Here is a 20,111-nt window from a genome sequence, read left to right on the forward strand (position 1 = left end):
AGACACGACTGAGCAACTTCAGAACTTCACTTCACTGTCTGGCCCCAGTTAGCTATTCTCAGTAGCAAAGGGTTTCAAATATTTTCATAATATGAGGGCTATGAAAGCCCTAATGATAAATAATTGCACTTATTTTTTGAACGTATCATTTTCAACTATTAATTTAGAAGAATTTCTAAAATTAGCTATAGCCTCAAATTGGAATTAACATAATGAAACTTTTCCTGGGTCTTGGATCATGCTTTATTCAACAGAATTCATATATAATGGCTTTTTGACTGTTGGAAAATGTACATACAATTGGAAAAAGAACAAGACTTGGCTGAAGGATTTTCTGGGAGATGATATCCACTCTGTGATAAGATTGCAAAAGGTTTCTGGAGAGTGTTACTCAGCTAAGTGTTATTTTGCATGCATATTGATCCTAGGACTGACTTTATGTCATTGGACAATCTTAAATAATAGGATGGAATGGGTTCTTAAATAATTGGATCCTGTCCACACAATAATTTTATCTCAGCTTGCCCTTGATTGCTAGGAAAGTAATTGTTCAAAACTGAAAAAGTTGGGTGTCTTCAAGTTGTCTTGTAGTTCAGCAGTCTTAGCAATTTAGCTGGACTGAAAAGAATCTGCCCTTTTACAAATCAAAGCTGTGTGTGATTCAGTGAAATGTGAATAAGTTTTTAGAAGATTTCTGCTTTAAGAAAAAGGTCTTTTAGCATTATGCTTGGAGCAGTAAACTCATTAAAAATGTGGCATTTGTTAATTTGTCTTGCTTTTGGATGAGCATAACCAAAAATTAATTATGTAGGAACATAGCAAGTGCATCTTTTATTATAATAGTGATTCATGATGTCTTGCAGTTTGATTTTAGCCATCAGGCCATAGATTGATTGTGTATTATGTACACCTGTGAAGGTACAGAATATTTTTGCTACTTGTAAAGAGTACAATTCTTCACAGCAGTTTTATTTACCATTCATCCTTTCAAATAAGGCAGACGTTGGCCTCCTGGGTTCATATGGATATGAAGAACAAAGTAACTTTTTTCTGGCTCTCTTATAATCCCTTTTCTGCCCCATTTTCTTGTATTTCCATAACCTGATCCTGTTGTAACTATTTGTGCATCCCTCACTACTTCTTCACAAACACAGCAGATGCTTCACTGGTCCCCCTGCCTCCTCCTCCCACCCCCACCACACACTATTATCTGATCTTTTCCTGTGCTATTTTCTTTGTAACAGGACAAAGAATTTTAAATTCAAAATTGTATTTTAAATTCAAATCTTACCCATCTTTTAAGATTCAGATTAAGGTTGTGAAGTTTTCTCAGCTGACTTCTATTCTTTTTTATCCCTCTCTCTTGATTGGTCATGGTTCTTAGTCTGTACCTAAAACTGAAGTGTTTTATTGTACCTTGACTTATGTTAACTGGTTTTTTTTCTTTTACTTGTTATTATATATTGATTTTTTTAAAAATTAAAAAAAATAGATGTAGCTTGCATTCCATAAAGTTCATCCACTGTTAAGTGGACAATTGACCGATATTTAGGAATTTTATAGGGCTGTGCAGTCATATCACCATTTTCCTTTGTGCCCACACTTTCACAATGAATCCTCACTCTCACAGGCAGCCCCAGGGCAGCACTGATATGATACGCTTTCAGGTTCCACAGGTCTGCCTTCTCTGGACATCTTGTAAATGAAATCATACAATAGGTAGCATTTTGTATCTTGCTTCTTTCATTTAGCATATGTTTTTTTTTTAACTTACTGTGTATAATTTTTTTAAATTTAATTAATTTATTTTTTTTTTGTTGTTTAGTTACTAAGTTGTGTCTGACTCTTTGCAACCCCATAGACTGTAGCCCACCAGGCTCCTCTTCCCATGGGATTTCCCAGCAAGAATACTGGAGTGGGTTGCCATTTCCTTCTCCAGGAGATCTTCCCAACCCAGGGATCAAACCTGTGTCTCCTTGATTGGCTGGTGGATTCTTTACCATTGAGCCACCTGGGAAGCTGGAGGGTATTTGCTTTACAATATTGTGTTGGTTTCTGCCATACATCAACATGAATCAGCCATAGGTATAGTATTTTTGAGAGTCATCCATTGTAGCATTCATCAATAGTTGCTCTCTTCTCATAGCACTGAAGATATTCTGTTTCATGGATCTACCACATTTTATTCATTTACCAAATTGGTAGACATTTGTATTGTTTCCCTGGTGGGATTCCCTGGTGGCTCAGACGGTAAAGCGTCTGCCTGCAATGCAGGAGACCTGGGTTCGATCCCTGGGTCGGGAAGATCCCCTGGAGAAGGAAATGGCAACACACTCCAGTATTCTTGCCTGGAAAATACCATGGACAGGCTACAGTCCATGGAGTCAGAAAGAGTTGGACATGACTGAGCTACTTCACTTCACTTGCACTTTTCCCAGTTTGGGACCATTATAAATCATGCTGTAATGAGTATACAAAGACAAGATTTCTGTGTCGACATCATTTGCCATTTCTCTTGAGCCACATCCTAGGAATGGGTTTGATGGCTTTCACTTCCTGAGAATGGGTCACACCCTTTCCAGTTTCTTTTTATCTTTGAGGGTTTTTTGGTTATTGTTGTTGAAAACTCGACATTTTAGATCATGTATTATAGCAGCTGTGGATTCTGAATTTCACTTTCCCTCTGGAAAGTTATTCTTGGTTTTTTTGTTATTTAATAGCTTATCTAGAACAAATCTGAAGCTCATGCCCTCTTTCCTTGGTATATAGCCATTAATGTCTCTGCTCTGATTATTTTTAATTTTGTTTATATTTTTTAGGCTAATCTCTTAGGCTTGTCTCTGTATCTTCATTGTTTAGTGATCATCCAGTGATTTGTCAGAGGTTGTAGTCAAACACTTTGAGCCAGTGTACCCTCTGTCTTCTGCCAATGAGTCTCTTTGTAGGTTTATTAGTTTCCCGGAGCTGACATAGAAAATGCCCCTAAATTTGGTGGCTTAAAATAACAGAAATTTATCATCTTGTGGTTCTGGAGGCCAGAAGTCTAAAATTAAGGTCTTAGCAGGGCCATACTCCCTCTAAAAGCTTAAGGGGAGCATCTTTCCTTGCCTCTTCCAACATCTGGTGATCCTTAGCAAAATCCTTTGTGTTTTATGGCACATAGCTCCATCACTTCAACCTATGCTTCTATCCTCACATGTCATTCTTCTCTGTGTATCTGTATGTGTGTGTGTGTGTGTGTGTCCTCTCCTCTTCTTATAAGGCCATCAGTCATTGGATTTAGGACAAAACAAATTCTGGATAATCTCATCTTGAGCCTTCCCTGATTGTATCTACAAAGACTCTATCTCAGAATAATGTCACATTCTGAAGTTCCGAGTATTCACGAATTTTTGGAGGGCAATATTCAACCCACTATAGTGGGTTCAGGAGTACATTCAAAGTTCAGACAGTTTTCAGGTCTGTTTCAACTTTTATTTTCCACAAGGCTCTCATGTTTCCTTTGTATACAGGTGCAAGCTCCCAGTAGGACAGGGATGTGTGAATAGGTTGGGCCTACTTCAATCCATGTCGCTTCCAGTTAGCTGGGGATGTGTGGAAAGCTTATTGAATGTGTATGTGACTGCATTATTGCCTGTATCTCCCTGTTAAATTTCTGGCTAGTCTGCTGACCTGTTGCTTGCTCTAATTAGAACTACAGTCACATGGTTAGAAGAACCTCTGACCTTCCCTGTTAATTTACTTCTGGGATTGTAGATTATTACCCATAATGCCACTGACCAAAATTTTTTAGGTTTTTTTTTTCCTCCAAATCAAGTCATCCTCCACTGACAGTGAAACTGCAGTTTACTTATGGCATGTTCTTCCCTGCTAGAGGGCTTCCAGGTAGTTCTAATGGTAAACAATCTACCTGCCAATGAAGGAGACACAAGAGATGTGGGTTTGATCCCTGGGTTGGGAAAATCCCCTGGAGGAGGAAATGGCATCCCACTCCGGTATTCTTGCATGGATAATTGGCTTTTGGAATGTCTAGGGTGAGACTTCTTCAAAGAGCATTATAGAGACATGGAATGATTAAAACCTGTTAATTATAAGCAGTGGTTCTTAATTTATTGGTGAGACTTTTGGGTGGGTAGGGGATCAAGAAGGGATCTCAAATCTAGGCAGAACTGAGAATGGACTGAAGATAGAATGATTTTGCCTCATCCATATATGTACCAGGATGTTTTGAGTCACAGCTAAAAAATAAATTTTTTTAAAACACTACTGAATTAGAAGATAGTCATATAGAAGGATTACTGAGCTCATAGTCACCTTTCGTTATGTGCTTTATTGGTAGATAGCATAGCAACATAGAAGTGTGGAGTCCAGAGAGATGTTTGGATTCAAACCCTGACTCTCACTTACTGTATGATCTTAGCTAAATTACTGAATCCATCTAAACTTAAATTTCTGCATTATGGAAACTAATGATGGTAATATCTACACTTCATATGGTTGTCTAGAAATAATACATCCAAAGTAATCAAGCGTAATGTCTGGCCATATTAAGTGTTCATATAATTTTAGGTTTTATTATTTTATTATAAATCAAAGAGTTTTATATTACCTTGGAGTATTTGTTATACTATATATATGCAATAGAATGTGTTTTTGTGATTAAAAATTGTCCTCAAGTAAAGAAAAAGGAGATCTAGAAAATAATATTGTACTTATCTGCCAGAAAAATGTGATTTAGAACACGTTAGTTCAAAGTCAGTTGCTTTCACTAATGTATTTCCTTTTTAAATTCCAGAGACCTTTCAGTTTATTTCCAAGAGGCACCAAGGTTTCCCCTTCAGCCTCACCTTTTTCCTGAATGGGATACAGGTGAACAGGTTAAGCTCCTGCTGTGAATATAAGCATCGAAAAGGTTCCAGACTTGGAGGCAAAAGAGGCTACTTCGGGTTTGTGTGTGTCGAGAGATCATCTCCTTGTTACAAGTATGGAAACAAATGTTCTTTGGTAGAGGGCAGTTTTGCTGCATGCTCCTTTGTATGCTTTTACTGAAGTATTTCTCAGCACAATTTGTTAAGAATCATATTAATGTAGATGAGCCTAAAATATCTAAGGTTAAGGTTGTTTATCACAATCCTGTGTGTTGTATTTAAAATTATAAGATGAAAAGTAGATTTTCAGTTGTATTATATAGTGTGGATAAAAGCTGATGGTGTTTCAAATTCCATTTCTTTTCTACCTCTTCCTTTCCTTGTGATGCTTAAGCTCTGTTTCTAAAGGGAAAGAGGTAGGTTTTTTCCCACCTTATTCCTTGTAGTAATTGATTTTGGGCTGAGCTCCAGAGCACGTGTCAAGCATCCAGCTTATACAGTTGGATATTACAGGTTATGTATATTAGAGGTATGCCTTCATTATCGTGTAGCCCAATGATCACTTTCATGCCGCTAGTTTCAATCTCAGGCATAAAAAAATACATGTAAACAGGTCAGTTCTGACTACTGTTTATCAGTTTTCATATTGGACATTCTATTTGAGATCAGTAGATTTTCTTGCAGGCTTTGTTTAAGTTTCTCCTGAAAGTACTCATGGAGAATTAATTGATTCTGTGCCAAGATAGAACATCTTTCTGTGCCAAAGATTCTGACCCATGGAGCACCTTCTTATTGGGGAAGTGCAAGTAATATACCAATAAATCAATGCCAATATACCAATAGTACACCAACCAATTAATCAATGTTGTTCAGTCATCCAGTCATGTCTGACTCTCTGCGACACCATGGACTACAGCATGCCAGGCCTCTCTGTCCCTCACCATCTCCTGGAGTTTGCCCAAGTTCATGTCCATTGCACTGGTGATGCCATCCAGTCATCTCATCCTCTGATGCCCACTTCTCCATCTGCCCTCAATCTTTCCCTGAATCAGGGACTTTTCCAATGAGTCAGCTGTTTGCATCAGTTGACCAAAATAGTGGAACTTCAGCTTCAGCATCAGTCCTTCCAAGGACTGATTTCAAGAATATTCAAGGTTGATTTCCTTCAAGATCGACTGGTTTGATCTCCATGCTATCCAAGGAGCTCTCAGGAGTCTTCTCCAGCACCACAGTTCTTCGAAGGCAGCAATTCTTTGGTGCTCTGTCTTCTTTTAATATATATGAGATGGTAATAAACACAAGATAAGGTAAGGGAGAAAAAAGGAATGGCAAGGGGTAAAAGGGTCAGAAGACAGTATTCTATTATGTAGGATGGATAGTAAAGGCCTCTCTGATGTCTTTCAAGCAGAAGCCAGAAAAAATGTTCCCTTTTTCAAATAGGTTTTCAGGTAGAGGAAAAGTATAGACAAAGGGTGTGAGACAGGATGATGCTTGGCGTATGTAAGCTTGTGTGGTCAGAGCACAAATGAGGAATGGGACAGTGATAGAAGATGAGGTCAGAGAGACAGTGGGGTCAAGTCATGCAGAGTCCTATGGTCACTGCAAAGACTTTACTTTTATTCTGAGGGGGATGGGAAGCCTCTAAGGTAGGTTTTGAACAATGGCTTGTCATCATCTGACAGTAGGTCTTATGGGAAAAATAAACTAGGGAGGGTGAGGAAACGGTGGAAACTGCTTTAATCCAGAGGCAAGAGAATGGTGGAAAGAATTATAAGAAATTAGGTTCTAGATGAATTTTGAAGATAGGATTTATAGGATTTATTGATGGATTGGATGCAGGGCATGAGATAAAGAGCAGAGTCAGAGTGATTGAAAAGTTTTTAGCCTGAACAACTTGAAAGATGCCCAGTTAACACAGGACAGACTGTGGAAGATGTAGGTTTGGGAGTGGAAGGAAGGTATTTTGGTTTTAGATACACTGAATTGGAGACATCTATGAGATGTGCAAGTAGAAATGTTGAATAAGTAGTTGGATCAGTTAATCTGGTGTCTGGTGAGATGTCCAGGCTAGAGATATAAATTTGAGAATGGTTTACATATGGGTGGCATTTAAAGTCATAAGATGGGATGAATCTGCTTAAGAATAGAAGCCAGTAAGAGAAGATGTCTGAGTAATGAGCTCTTGTCCCTTTCATTCAAAGGGAAGGAAGATAAAGAGGAACCAGGAAAAAAAAAGCCTAGGGAAGGAAGGCCAATGATTAGATAGAGAAACTAGAGAAAGCAATGTCCTGGAAATGAACAAAATGTTTAAAGAATTAGGCATGATCAACTGGGTCCAAGGTGTGGCTAGGTGAAGCAAAGTGAAGACTCTGGATTGAGCATGATTTGGTAATGTGTTGGTTATTGATGATCTTGACACAAGTTGCTATAAGGGAGTGGTAGGAATTCACGTTTGATTGGAGTGGGTTTAATACACAACTGGAGAAGAGCTGAGGCCAGAGATTATAGATGGCTCTTATTAAAGAGTTTTGTTCTGAAGGATGGAAATTGGGTGGCCACCAGGAGGGAGGATGGAGGGGCCCAAGAGGTGCTTATTATTTTTTTTAAGATCGGAGATATTATAGAATGGATAAAAGCTGATAGATAGCATTAATACCTGAGGAAAGGAAAGCATTGATCAGGCATGATATAGAGGCAGATATTTAGTGCTTGAGTAGATGAGAAGAGATGGGATCTGGGGCTCAAATGGAGGTATTAGCCTTAGATGAAGTAACAGGAAGAAAGATGGCTGTAGGGCAGAGAGAGATGTAAATTGGTGGATGTTTTTGGACCACCTGGAAGTTCTCTGCTGATTGTTTCTGTTTTATGGTCAAACAAGAATTTATCAGCTGAGGTTAAGGCTAAGGGAGGAAAAATCTGGAAATTATAGGTGAGAGAAGAGGTACAAGTGGCACAGTGAATGGTCTAGGGCAAGTAGTAGGAATGCTGGGGTGCACTTAGGGCATACTTGCAGTTGCTTTTCTGTTCCAAGTCAAATATGCCTTCTCCATATTTGTGGGCAAGTCATTTAACACATTTCTGTTTAACTGGCAGGAAAGCTAATGAGTTTGTGTACAATCACGCATGTGTGAACACGTAGCACTCACTGGGAATTGCTATATAAATCCAAGCTATAAAATGTTTGGTCCTAAACACTTTCTATGGAGGTTTAGTAATCAGTACCAAAATCTGATAGATGGCATCTACTCTCCTATTCAATTCTTAGGAGCATCTGTACAATTCTTTATATGATTTCACTTGGTTTCCTCTAGCTTCTTTCTTTGAAATGTTCAAGCTGAGAAAGATTGAAGGCAAAAGGAGAAGGGCAAGGCAGAGGATAAAATGGTTAGAAAGCATCGTCGACTCAGTGGACTTGAATCTGAGCAAACTCCGGGAGACCGTGAAGAATAGAGGAGCCTGGATGCTGCAGTCCATCAGGTCTCAAAGAGTCAGAAACAACCTAGTGACTGAATAACATCAACAAATAAAATGGTTTCGGTGTTTAAGAGTAAAGTCTTTTCAGTCAGTTCAGTCACTCAGTCATGTCCGACTCTGTGATCCCATGGACTGCAGCATGTTAGACTTCCCTGTCCATCACCAACTCCTGGAGCCTAGTCAAATTCACATCCATCGTGTCAGTGATGCCATCCAACCATCTCATCCTCTGTCATCCCCTTCTCCTGCCTTTAATCTTTCCCAGCATCTGGGTCTTTTCAGATGAGTCAGTTCTTCACGTCAGGTGGCCAAAGTATTGGAGTTTCAGCTTCAGCATCAGTCCTTAAAATGAATATTCATGACTGATTCCTTTAGGATGGACTGGTTTGATCTCCTTGCAGTCCAAGGGACTCTCAAGAGTCTTCTCCAACACCACAGTTCAAAAGGATCAATTCTTTGGTACTCAGCTTTCTTTATATTCTAACTCTCACATCCATATATGACTATTGGAAAAACCATGGCTTTGACTAGATGTACCTTTGTTGGTGAAGAACTGTCTCTGCTTTTTAATATGATGTCTAGGTTGGTCATAGCTTTTCTTCCAAAGAGCAAGTGTCTTTTAATTTCATGGCTGCAGTCACCATCTGCAGTGATTTTGGAGCCCCCAAAAATAAAATCTTTTATTGTTTCCATGTTTATGCATCTATTTGCCATGAAGTGATGGGACCAGATTCAATGATCTTAGTTTTCTGAATTTGAATTTTAAGCCAACTTTTAAACTCTCCACTTTCACTTTCATCAAGAGGCTCTTTAATTCTTCTTCACTTTCTGCCATAAGGGTGGTGTCATCTGTATATCTGAGGTTATTGATATTTCTTCCTGCAATCTTGATTACAGCTTGTACTTCATCCAGCCCAGCATTTCTCATGATGTACTCTGCATATAAGTTAAATAAGCAGGGTGACAATATACAACCTTGATGTACTCCTTTCCTGATTTGGAAAAGTATGTTCTATGTCCAGTTCCAACTGTTGCTTCTTGACCTGCATACAGCTTTCTCAGGAGGCAGGTCAGGTGGTCTGGTATTCCCATCTCTTTAAGAATTTTCCACAGTTTGTTGTGATCTACACAGTCAAAGGCTTTGGCATAGTCAATAAAGCAGAAATAGATGTTTTTCTGGAACAGTCTTGCTTTTTCAGTGATCCAATGGATGTTGGCAATTTGATCTCTGGTTCCTCTGCCTTTTCTAAATCCAGCTTGAACATCTGGAACATTCACAGTTCATACACTGTTGAAGCCTGGCTTGGAGAATTTTGAGCATTACTTTACTAGCGTGTGAGATGAGTGCAATTGTGCGGTAGTTTGAACATTCATTGGCATTGCCTTTCTTTGGGATTGGAATGAAAACAAACCTTTTCCAGTCCTGTGTCCACTGTTGAGTTTTCCATATTTGCTGGCATATTGAGTGCAGCACTTTCACAACATCATCTTTTAGGATTTGAAGTAGCTCAAATGGAATTCCGTCACCTCCACTAACTTTGTTCATAGTGATGCTTCCTAAGGTCCACTTTACTTCAGACTCCAGGATTTCTGGCTCTAGGTGAGTGATCACACCATTGTGGTTATCTGAGTTGAAGATCTTTTTTGCATAGTTCTTGTATATTCTTGCCACCTCTTCTTAATATCTTCTGCTTCTGTTAGTTCCATAAGATTTCTTTATTGTGCCCATATTTACGTGAAATGTTCCCTTGATATCTCTAATTTTCTTGAAGAGATCTCTAGGCTTTCCCATTCTATTGTTTTCCTCTATTTCTTTGCATTGATCACTGAGGAAGGCTTTCTTATCTCTCCTTGCAGTTCTTTGGAACTCTGCATTCAAATGGGTATATCTTTCCTTTTCTCCTTTGCCTTTTGCTTCTTTTCTTTTCTCAGCTATTTGTAAGGCCTTGTCAGAGAACCATTTTGTCTTTTTGCATTTCTTTTTCTTGGGGATGGTTTTGATCACTGCCTCTTGTACAATGTCACAAACCTCCATCCATAGTTCTTCAGGCACTCTGTCTCTCAGATCTAATCCCTTGAGTCTGTTTGTCACTTCCACTGTATAATTGTAAGGGATTTGATTTAGGTCATACCTGAGTGGTCTAGTGGTTTTCCGTACTTTCTTCAATTTAAGTCTGAATTTGGCAATAAGGAGTTCATGATCTGAGCCACAGTTAGCTCCCAGTCTTATTTTTTTCTTACTGTGTAGAGCTTCTCCATCTTTGGCTGCAAAGAAGATAATCATTCTGATTTAAGTATTGACCATCTTGTCATGTCCATGTGTAGAGTCTTCTCTTGTGTTGTTGGAACAGGGTGTTTGCTATGACCAGTGCTTTCTTTTGGCAAAACTCTGTTAGCCTTTGACCTGCTTTGTTTTGTACTCCACGGTTGAATTTGCCCGTTACTCCAGGTAAGTCTTGACCCTCAACTAAAATGCACAGTTCTCATAGGAAATTGGTTTTCAATGTTTTGTAAGCTTCATAATCATTTCTCCAAATGAAGTCTGTGAATGTCCCAAGTAGAACATGTGGTGTCATTTGATGGGGCCCTACTGCAGCTCAGGTGAAAGTCAATTCAATGCAGATTGGTTTAAATGGGGCAGGGATGGAACAGTGAGGGCTACAGCCTTGCTTGTTTGGCTCTGCTCTATTGGAGATGACTTTGTTTATTCCAGAAACACCAACACTGCAGAACTTGAGTGAAAGTTGAAAACTATCCCTCAGGAGATTGATATCACTTGTAATATTCTGTAACTTTTGCCACACCCATAGTAATACCTTTCTTTAGTTATTTTGAGAGATGTGCTTTCCTTCCCCCAGTTTGTTAAAAATGAAGTTCATTTTAATTCATTTAAAAAATACTGGTTCCTTGAACTTTTATTATGAGAAGGATGGCAACTAAAACAATAGGGAGTTCTATTTTTAATAAGTGATTTGGAATTACCTGTTTTGGGGTCCTTAGAAAACAAGAAAAGTTCAGCAGTGTTCATTACCAAAATGTGGAGGTTCCACACTGGTACCCACCCCTCAATCATGGGACCTCTTTGAAGAGGCATGGTAGTTATTTTCCATTGCTAAAGTGAAACACAGGAAGAAAAATTGCCTAGCCAAGTAGAATGCATACTGCTTTGAGCTTCAGTAATCAGAATCAACACCTCAAATTATACTCAGAAGTCAAATAGGTAGTCAGTGACGAGGAGAGCACAGATGTTACCCACTTTGTTTGTCTAATTCCCTTAAGCAGATGGGCCATAAAACGTCTGCACAGGCAGTAGGGAGGCATAAAAGCCTCTACACAGTCACAACATAAACTAAAAGTAACAGCATATCAGAGGCTCCAAATCAATGGATTCGGTGGTGCCATTGATAAGGGAAGAACAGCTTGAACAGAAGGCCATGCTAGTAATCATAGTCTTTGAAGATTCATGACACCTTTATTCCAAGAAAAGCAATGTGCTAAGTATATCATCATTATAGTTGAGAAATAATTTATCATGCTAATATGGGTGAGGTAAGTGTGTTCTTATTATCCCATTTTTCATAGTCCCGGATAGTTACTTTGAGTGCCTATCCATTTAGCCTTATTTTATGGGGAGATAGTGAAAGGATAAGTGATATAACTAAGCCCTCGTATTTGCTAGTGCTAGTCTAGGGATGGCTGAAATTTAGTGAGATCTTCATTTGAAGAGTTGCCATTAGTTTTGATTTACACTGAGGTGATTTTCAGATTTTTACATATGGTTTCGATTCTTTCTGGACTAACAAGTCTTGACGACATTCTAATCCCACTCTAATTGGCTCAGTTCACCGAGAGTTGTGAGACATGGAGAGAAGGACCTGGGTAAAGTTCTAGAGGAGGAGTAGGGAGACCAGTAACCACCAGGCACCTATTTCAGGTTTGTCTCTAGGCCTTGGTAAAAACTTCTCCACATTGTGTTAGTCTCTGGTGAGAGTGTGAGTACTTGCCCTGGTGGTAAGCCCAGCCGTGTGACATTTGTCTGTGTAAGCAGTCATCTGAGAAGACTGTAGCTGTAATTTATTAATATGGGTGTACCTCAGTGTGAGGTGATTGAGTCTAATAGTCCTGAGCTGAAATCCAGGTTCATCACTAACCTGCTGGGTGAACCTGGGCAAGTCATGGAACTAAAGCCTCAGTTTCCTCATTTGTAAGGTGATGATGTAAAGCCCCTAAAGTCTCAGTTTCCTCATTTGTAAAGTGATGATGATAAGTCTTAAGTAACTTGTCTGTAGAGGAATGTATCCTATAAGATCATGTATACAAAGTCCCTCGCAAAGAGATTGGCACAGAAAGGAGCGCTTGATACTTTTATTGTTATCATAGTCATCATATTTATTAATGCGTATTATCATTTCCTATTTTGATATTATCTTGAGAAACGGGGAAAAACTATAGAAGAATTTATTGATCTTAACTTTTTTTATAACTGATTTTTAAAAATATTTTTTAATGTCTTAATACATTCATATCATCTGCTGGCTCACCAGATTTGAATTTGAATGACCATATAACCTCTAGAGATTACTGCCATTTTCAAAGCACAAAAACTTATTGGCAACAAAAATCAACAGAAGATTGTGGTACAGGTTTCAAAGTTGTTATGTGTTAGTTGCTCAGTTGTGTCTCTTTGCACCTCCATGGATTGTAGCCTAACAGGTTCCTCTGTCCACGGAATTCTCTAGGCAAGAATACTGGAGTGGGTTACCATTCCCTTCTCCAGAGGATCTTCCTGATCCAGGGATCGGAACCCAGGTCTCCTGCTTTGCGGGCAGATTCTTTATTTTCTGAGCCTCTAGGGAAACCCACGGGCTTTAAAAGACCATTCTGAAAGTAATGATGATAGTTCTTTTACAATAAGCATTCAGGCTCCTGAAATATTTGTTTAAAGGGTGCAAAAATTTTTTTGTTTCTTAAAAAAAATAAATCATTTATTTAGATTCAACCTTATAGGTAAGTCTTTTTTTTTTTTTAATTGTGATGTTGGAATAATAAATTCTCAAAGACTGAATAACATCTTCTGATAACTTTTATCTTAGCTTCCTTTTACTGATAAACCTGAATGTCCATTTATCACATAATTCTAATTTAAAGACTTAAATATCTATCTATCTCTCTCTCTACTTGACTCTGTTCTAGAGCCAAAAATATACTTTAAGGCACAAAGCTTAGTTTGAGACTATAATTCATAGTTACTAAGTTGCTTCCTTTTCTTGTCTATTGTTGTAGGTAAAACTAAGATTTATTTTGTGTTTACTTACAAGATTGTTATATTAATAAGAAAAAAGTAGTTAATTTGTGATTAACTATGTGCACTATGATAAATGTGTTTCTTATAACATTTCTTCCTGGGGTAAGAGAAGTAGTTTAAAGATCTTTGTGGTTCTGCTGTGTATAAAGATTAATCACGCTTTATGTTAATGATTTTTCCTAGGTGCATTATTGCAATGGGCCTTGACAAGAAAACAACTTCTCCAAAACCCAGGAAAGAAAAGAACACTGAGAAAAAAGAGGGACAGAAGAAGGGTGAGGGGAAACTGAGGAAGGATAGAGAGTACCTGATACCAAGAAGGAGAGATATGGAAGGGAGCAAAGCCTCAGCTTCAGTTGTTTTTTCAGCTCAAGAACTACATGCAGGGCTCAGTGAAGTGAGAACTGCTGTCGAAGAAATGGAATGTAAAGAAAAACCAGGGCAAGATGTCTGGGAAGATGACCAAGGAAACATATTTAAATATGGTAATGCATGACACTGTTTTCTTTTGTTGTTCCTGTTGTTTTGTTGAAGTCTTTAGAATATAATTACGGACATTTGCAAAACTAGCCATTAAATGTTGTTACTCAGTTTTGATCCTCAGGCAACTCTGTGGCAAGGAGGACTCTCCCTGATCACCTTCCTCCACTGTTTTGCGAGGAGTTTGATGTGAGTTGGGCTTCCCTTGTTGAGTTGGGCTCCAGCTGGTAAAGAATCTGCCTGTAATGTGGGAGACCTGGGTTCTATCCTTGGGTTGGGAAGATCCCCTGGAGAAGGGAAAGGCTACCCACTCCAGTATTCTGGCCTGAAGAATTCCATGGACTGTACAGTCCATGGGGTCACAAAGAGTAGGACACGACTGAGTGACTTTCACTTTCTCTCTGTGTGAGTTGTCTTAGAGGAGGGCTGCCTGATTCCAGGAGGTTGGAGGTGCTTGTAGGGGAGGCAGGGAAGAGTGTATCTGTGTGGGCAGAGGCTCCATTCACTTCACCAGAATTTCGCCTATTTTTTTCAGTATCTGATGTATTTGAACTTTGTATTGAACTGATGTATTTGAACTGTGGTGTTGGAGAAGACTCTTGAGAGTCCCTTAGATGGCAAGGAGATCCAACCAGTCCATCATAAAGGAAATTAGTCCTGAATACTCATTGGAAGGACTGATGCTGAAGCTGAAACTCCAATACTTTGGCAACCTGATGCGAAGAACTGACTCATTTGAAAAGACCCTGATGCTGGGAAAGATTGAAGGCAGGAGGAGAAGGGGGTGACAGAGAATGAGTTGGTTGGATGGCATCACCAACTCAATGGACATGAGTTTGAGTAAATTCTGGGAGTTAGTGATGGACAGGGAGGTCTGGTGTGCTACAGTCCATGGGGTCACAAAGAGTTGGACACAACTGAGTGACTGAACTGAACTGAACTGAACTGATGTATTTGCTCTGATGAAATTGATGCTTTGGCATCAGGAAGGCACAGCCTGTATGATTGTACAATGAAAGAATATTCCATAACTGAAAACATTTGAAAATATAGGCCTGGGGTCCTGGAGCCTGTCTGCATTTCTTGTATTTTTTTTTTTTCTTCCTTTGCTTTCCCTCTTCTCCCCTCCCCTTTCCTCCTCTCCTCCTTCCTCTTCATCTTCTTCCTCCTCATCCTCCTCCTCTTCTTCCTTCTCCTCCTTTCTTTCCCCTCTAAACGTATACACACACACGTGTGTGTGTGTGTGTGTGTGTGTATCTCCTTACCTTATATATATATATACACATCCTCATCTTTTGATGTTCTTGCTGTTGTTCAGTCACTAAGTCATGTCCAACTCTTTGCAACCCCATTAATTGCAGCATGCCAAGCTTTCCTGTCCTTCACTATCTCCCCGAATTTGCTCAAACCCGTGCCCATTGAGTCAGAGATGCCATCCAACCATCTCATTTTCTGTCACCCTTGTCTCCTCTTGTCCTCCATCTTTCCCAGCATCAGGGTCTTTTCCATCAGGTAGCCAAAGTATTGGCGCTTCAACTTCAGCATCAGTCCTTCCAATAAATATTCATGGTTGATTTACTTTAGGATTGACTGGTTTGATTTCCTTCCTGTCCAAGGGACTCTCAAGAGTCTTCTCCAGTGCCACAGTTCAAAAGCATCAATTCTAAGACATTTCAGCCTTCTTTGTGGTCTAACTTTCATATCTGTACATGACTGTGAGAAAAACCAAAGCTTTGACTATGTGGATCTTTGCTGCAAAGTGATGTCTCTGCTTTTTAATACACTGTCTAGGTTTGTCATAGCTTTCCTTTGATGTAGTAGATATTATTACTCTCTCCATTTTAAGAAAATAAGGCTCAGGCATACAGAGAGAAAGTAGCAGAGCTAGGATTCATTCTGTAGGAAAGGAAAAATGACCTTCCCTCTATCCATCTTAGGTTCATTAGCTGTGTCCATGTAAATAAAACCAACAGGAGATTAAAAAGGAAAAACAAACAGAAGTTTGTTAGCAGGTGCATCGTGCATATGGATGGGGGCACTCAAAGCTGGGTAACTCAAAGTGGTGCTTAGAACTTGGGCTTATATGGCATCTAATGAAAGAATAGTACATTTTTTTCAAGAAGTGACAAGGCAAAGGAAAATGACTTTGAGCTTCCAGGGACAGCGAATTGTGGGAAAGCAAATATTATGTGGAAACTAACTTTATGTAAGGGCTAGTTTCAGTGAAGTTTATGTTGATTTCTCTGGTGCCATCTCTGGGCTGTTAAGGATCAGAGTTGCCTCCTATGATTAACTTCTGTCCTCCCTGGGAGAGAGGAAAGGGGAGACATCTTCAAAAATTTATGTCCTGGGACTTCCCTGGTGGTCCAATGGTTAAGAAGCCACTTTCCAATGTAGGGTACATGGTTTGATCCCTGGTCCAGGGAGATCCCAAATGCTACCAGGGGCAGCTGAACCCATGCACCACAACTCCTGAAGCCGTGTTCTCTAGAGCCCTTGCTCTACAATAAGAGATGCTACTGCGGTGAGAATTCTGTGCACCCCAACTAGAGAGTAGCCCCTGCTCTCAGTGACCAGGGAAAGCCCTCACACAGCAAGTAAGACACAGCACAGTTAAAGAAATTAATTAATTAAGAGAAAAATTTATGCCTTGCTTTTAGGGAAATAGGATGAGGGCTAAGAGCTCTCCTACTTACAACTTCTCAGTTGCCTTCAGCTCAAAACAATCCTTATGCCCCAGTGGCAGAGTGTGTGGTGGCATACTCTGCTACCTTTAATACCCAGTGAGTTGACTCCAGTGATATTCAGGGTTGATTTCCTTTAGGATGGACTGGTTGGATCTCCTGGCAGTCCAAGGGATGCTCAAGAGTCTTCTCCAGCACCACAGTGCGAAAACATTAATTCTTTAGAGCTCAGCCTTCTTTATGGTCCAACTCTCACATCTGTACATGACTACTGGAAAAACAATAGCTTTGACTATATGGACCTTTGTTGGCAAGGTGATGTCTCTGTTTTTTTAATATGCTGTCTAGGTTTGTCATAGCTTTTCTTCCAAGGAACAAACATCTTTTAATTTCATATTGCAGTCACTGCACTAATTTTGGAGCCCAAGAAAATGTCTGTCACTGTTTCCATTTTTTCCCCATCTATTTCAGGACATATAGATATGTTTATTTGGGCTATGTTCAATTTCTGTACTTTTTTTCTTAAACCAAAATGGTGCTATGAGTATCATACTATGCCTGTAATACAGCTTTTCTCAAGATCTTTCTAATGGATTTTAAATGCCCATTTCCATTTAAAAGAAAGAAGAAAAAGCTGATAAAGTCTTCAGCTCTCTGTAAAACAGTCACTGATGGTCAGGGCAGCAAGAAGCCTGTGTGGAGGTCAGCCAGGCAGAGTTGCGGCTGGATTGATGTTGACCTTGCACTGACTTGCTTCCTCATTAGTGGGGATGGTAAACAACAACCTAATTACATTCTCTGGGAGAATAAAGATGAGATGGGGAGACAGAAGAAATTATGAAAAGAGATCCAGAAAGCATGCCACTAGTTCATTCATACTGAAAACATGAGTAGATAGATGAAGGAGTTGTTTTGAGCTCTGATGCTAATGCAGAGCTCCTGCTTAATAGGAGACTAGTATTTAACTGTGATGATAGAACAAAGCTGGGGCAGCCTTGGATTTTCCTCTTTGAGAGAAAGCACTGAAGCTCCTGCCAAACAGGATGCAGGGATTTTTCCTCTGCTTCAGTAATATAACTGCAATTGTGTCCTAATTATCGACACTGTTCTTCTCTCATTTTAATCAGGTGCCACCATTAAAGTGTATTGCTGTCAATATAGCACATATTATGTGTGATTTCTCCTGTTCTACTACCAACTCCCTCCACTCCCCAAACAATCACAATTACTACTAATCTCTAATATTTATTTGGGCTTCCCTGAGGGCTCAGTGGTAAAGAACCCACCTGACAGTACAGGAGACCAGGGTTTGATCCCTGGGTGGGCAAGATCCCCTGGAGAAGGAGATGACAACTCACTCCAATATTTTTGCCTGGGATATCCCACGGACAGAGGAGCCTGGCAGGCTCCAGTCCATGGGGTCACAAAAGAATCAGACACAACTTAGCAACTAAAACAACAGAACAATACTTGTTAGGTACCTACTTTCCTTGGCACTATACTAAGTACATTTTAAACATTGTTGCTTTTAATATGCCCCAGGTACCACTCATACCATAAATGAAGAAACTGAAACTTAAAGATGTTCAGCAAATTGACTGAGGTCACAGAGCTGTGTTTAACTGGTCCTTGGATACATGACAATGTGACTCCAAAACCCTCACATTTCACCACTCTGTAATAGTTGATGAAACTGAAGCAATTTATTCATGTTCTATCTGTCCCTGCTTATCCTATGACCAACAGCAAATACCTGTTTCTGATGTGTTTCTCTGTGTGTGTGTGTTCTGTGGCTAACTTCAGCTACTCCCTAGGAAGACTTCCACAACCTCCGAATGACTTTCCTCTCTTGAATTTGACCCTATTCCACTTATTTGGCATTATTTCATGTTATTAATCAAGAGTCCTATATAAAAATCTACAGCAATCAAGCCCAATAGTGTTAAAACTAGACTTAATGAGGGTCAAGTATAAAAACTATTCCAATATGAGTACAGTATTTCTTGTGTATCTGTGTCTTATTTCCTCTACAAAAATTGTAGATCCGTTGATAGGCAGGGGCTGTGTTACTGTAATGTCTTTTGCAATTTTATCCTCTTCCACATGGGAAGTTCTCAATAAAGAGAACCTTACTGGACCAAGTGAGGAGTTATCCTCTTACTTGGCCTGAAATCAAAATATTTGTTTTTACTAGTAGTTTCTGTTTGTATTATGCAATATAAACTAAATTTTTCATCTCCTTTCTTATTTTATAATTTTGTCCTACTGACAATTTGCATTTCTCTTTATACCTATTAACTCTCTTTCATGAAAATATTCTCACGAGTTCTCTTTGTTTGCTTTTTTGTTACAGTTTTTGATTTCACTTTTCTTCTAACATGACCCTCCTACTTTCTCTGCATTAAAAGAGCTTTCTACATATGCACAGGGCATGCATTTCTGAATTAAGTTTCTCTCATTGTGGCAGAGTGGACCACTCTCAAGTAATTACCCAAGAGGCCCCCACCACTGGAGAAGAAAACAGACTATCTAATAGCTAAAACACAGAAAAAGGGAAACCTTTATTTTCCCTGTAATCTTTATTTTAAAGATAATTGTTTATTTGCTTAATTGGTTCTGCATGAAATCCTTTTGCTCTCTATCTTTGGCATGTTGTCACTTCAAGATTTTTAGTTTTTGGTGGAAGAAAAAGGGGAATAATTAAATATGAAAGGTGAAAAATTATAACCACAAGGGACAGATGGCGTTTATCTGATGTGACAGATTCCTTTTCCTGCTGCAGATGTGTTACACTTCTATAGGGAATGAAGCAAATTCATGATTGTGACAGGAATATTCTATTTTATAAGAATTGTTATCCTTGGAATGTAATTATTTTATTGACTGTAGGAATGAATAATGCATATGATTTCAGTTCTAGCCCAGGTATAGAATCTTTCATAATGCCTTTTTGATGTCCATTTGGTGCTCTCAAAGAATTTACTATTCATAGTGTTACTTCTCAGGGCCTTGGGCTTGATTAATTGAATTTTTCTACTTCACTATTCATTAGCTTGATATCCAAATATTTTGAACATGCTTCCTCTAAAATATGACCTCACTGGATCTCCAAATTAACTTTCATTATTATAATCCTGTTCTCTTCATTTTTAATTTATTTCTAATGTATTGTTTTCTATCAAGTTCTTCTCTTGTCCATTTTGGTTATTGTAGATGATCATGTCCATTTGTAAATGAGCTTTTATTAGGTTTCAGGCTGGTCATTTGGAGCTTCATTTCTTTAGTGTTCTTGTATATGTA

The 20,111-nt window shown here is 39.0% G+C and overlaps 1 protein-coding gene across 1 annotated transcript in view; it reads left to right on the forward strand.

Moving 5' to 3' along the window:
- The window catches only part of ERICH3 (glutamate rich 3), a 117,300-nt gene that overhangs the window by 65,654 nt on the left and 31,535 nt on the right, over positions 1-20,111 (forward strand). The window contains exons 9-10 of the mRNA XM_061121608.1: positions 4,796-4,982; positions 13,831-14,132. Coding sequence (XP_060977591.1) covers positions 4,796-4,982; positions 13,831-14,132 — 489 coding nt within the window. The remainder of the gene's footprint in view (positions 1-4,795; positions 4,983-13,830; positions 14,133-20,111) is intronic.

Source organism: Dama dama, chromosome 20 (assembly GCF_033118175.1).
Source record: "Dama dama isolate Ldn47 chromosome 20, ASM3311817v1, whole genome shotgun sequence".
Taxonomy (NCBI): domain Eukaryota; kingdom Metazoa; phylum Chordata; class Mammalia; order Artiodactyla; family Cervidae; genus Dama; species Dama dama.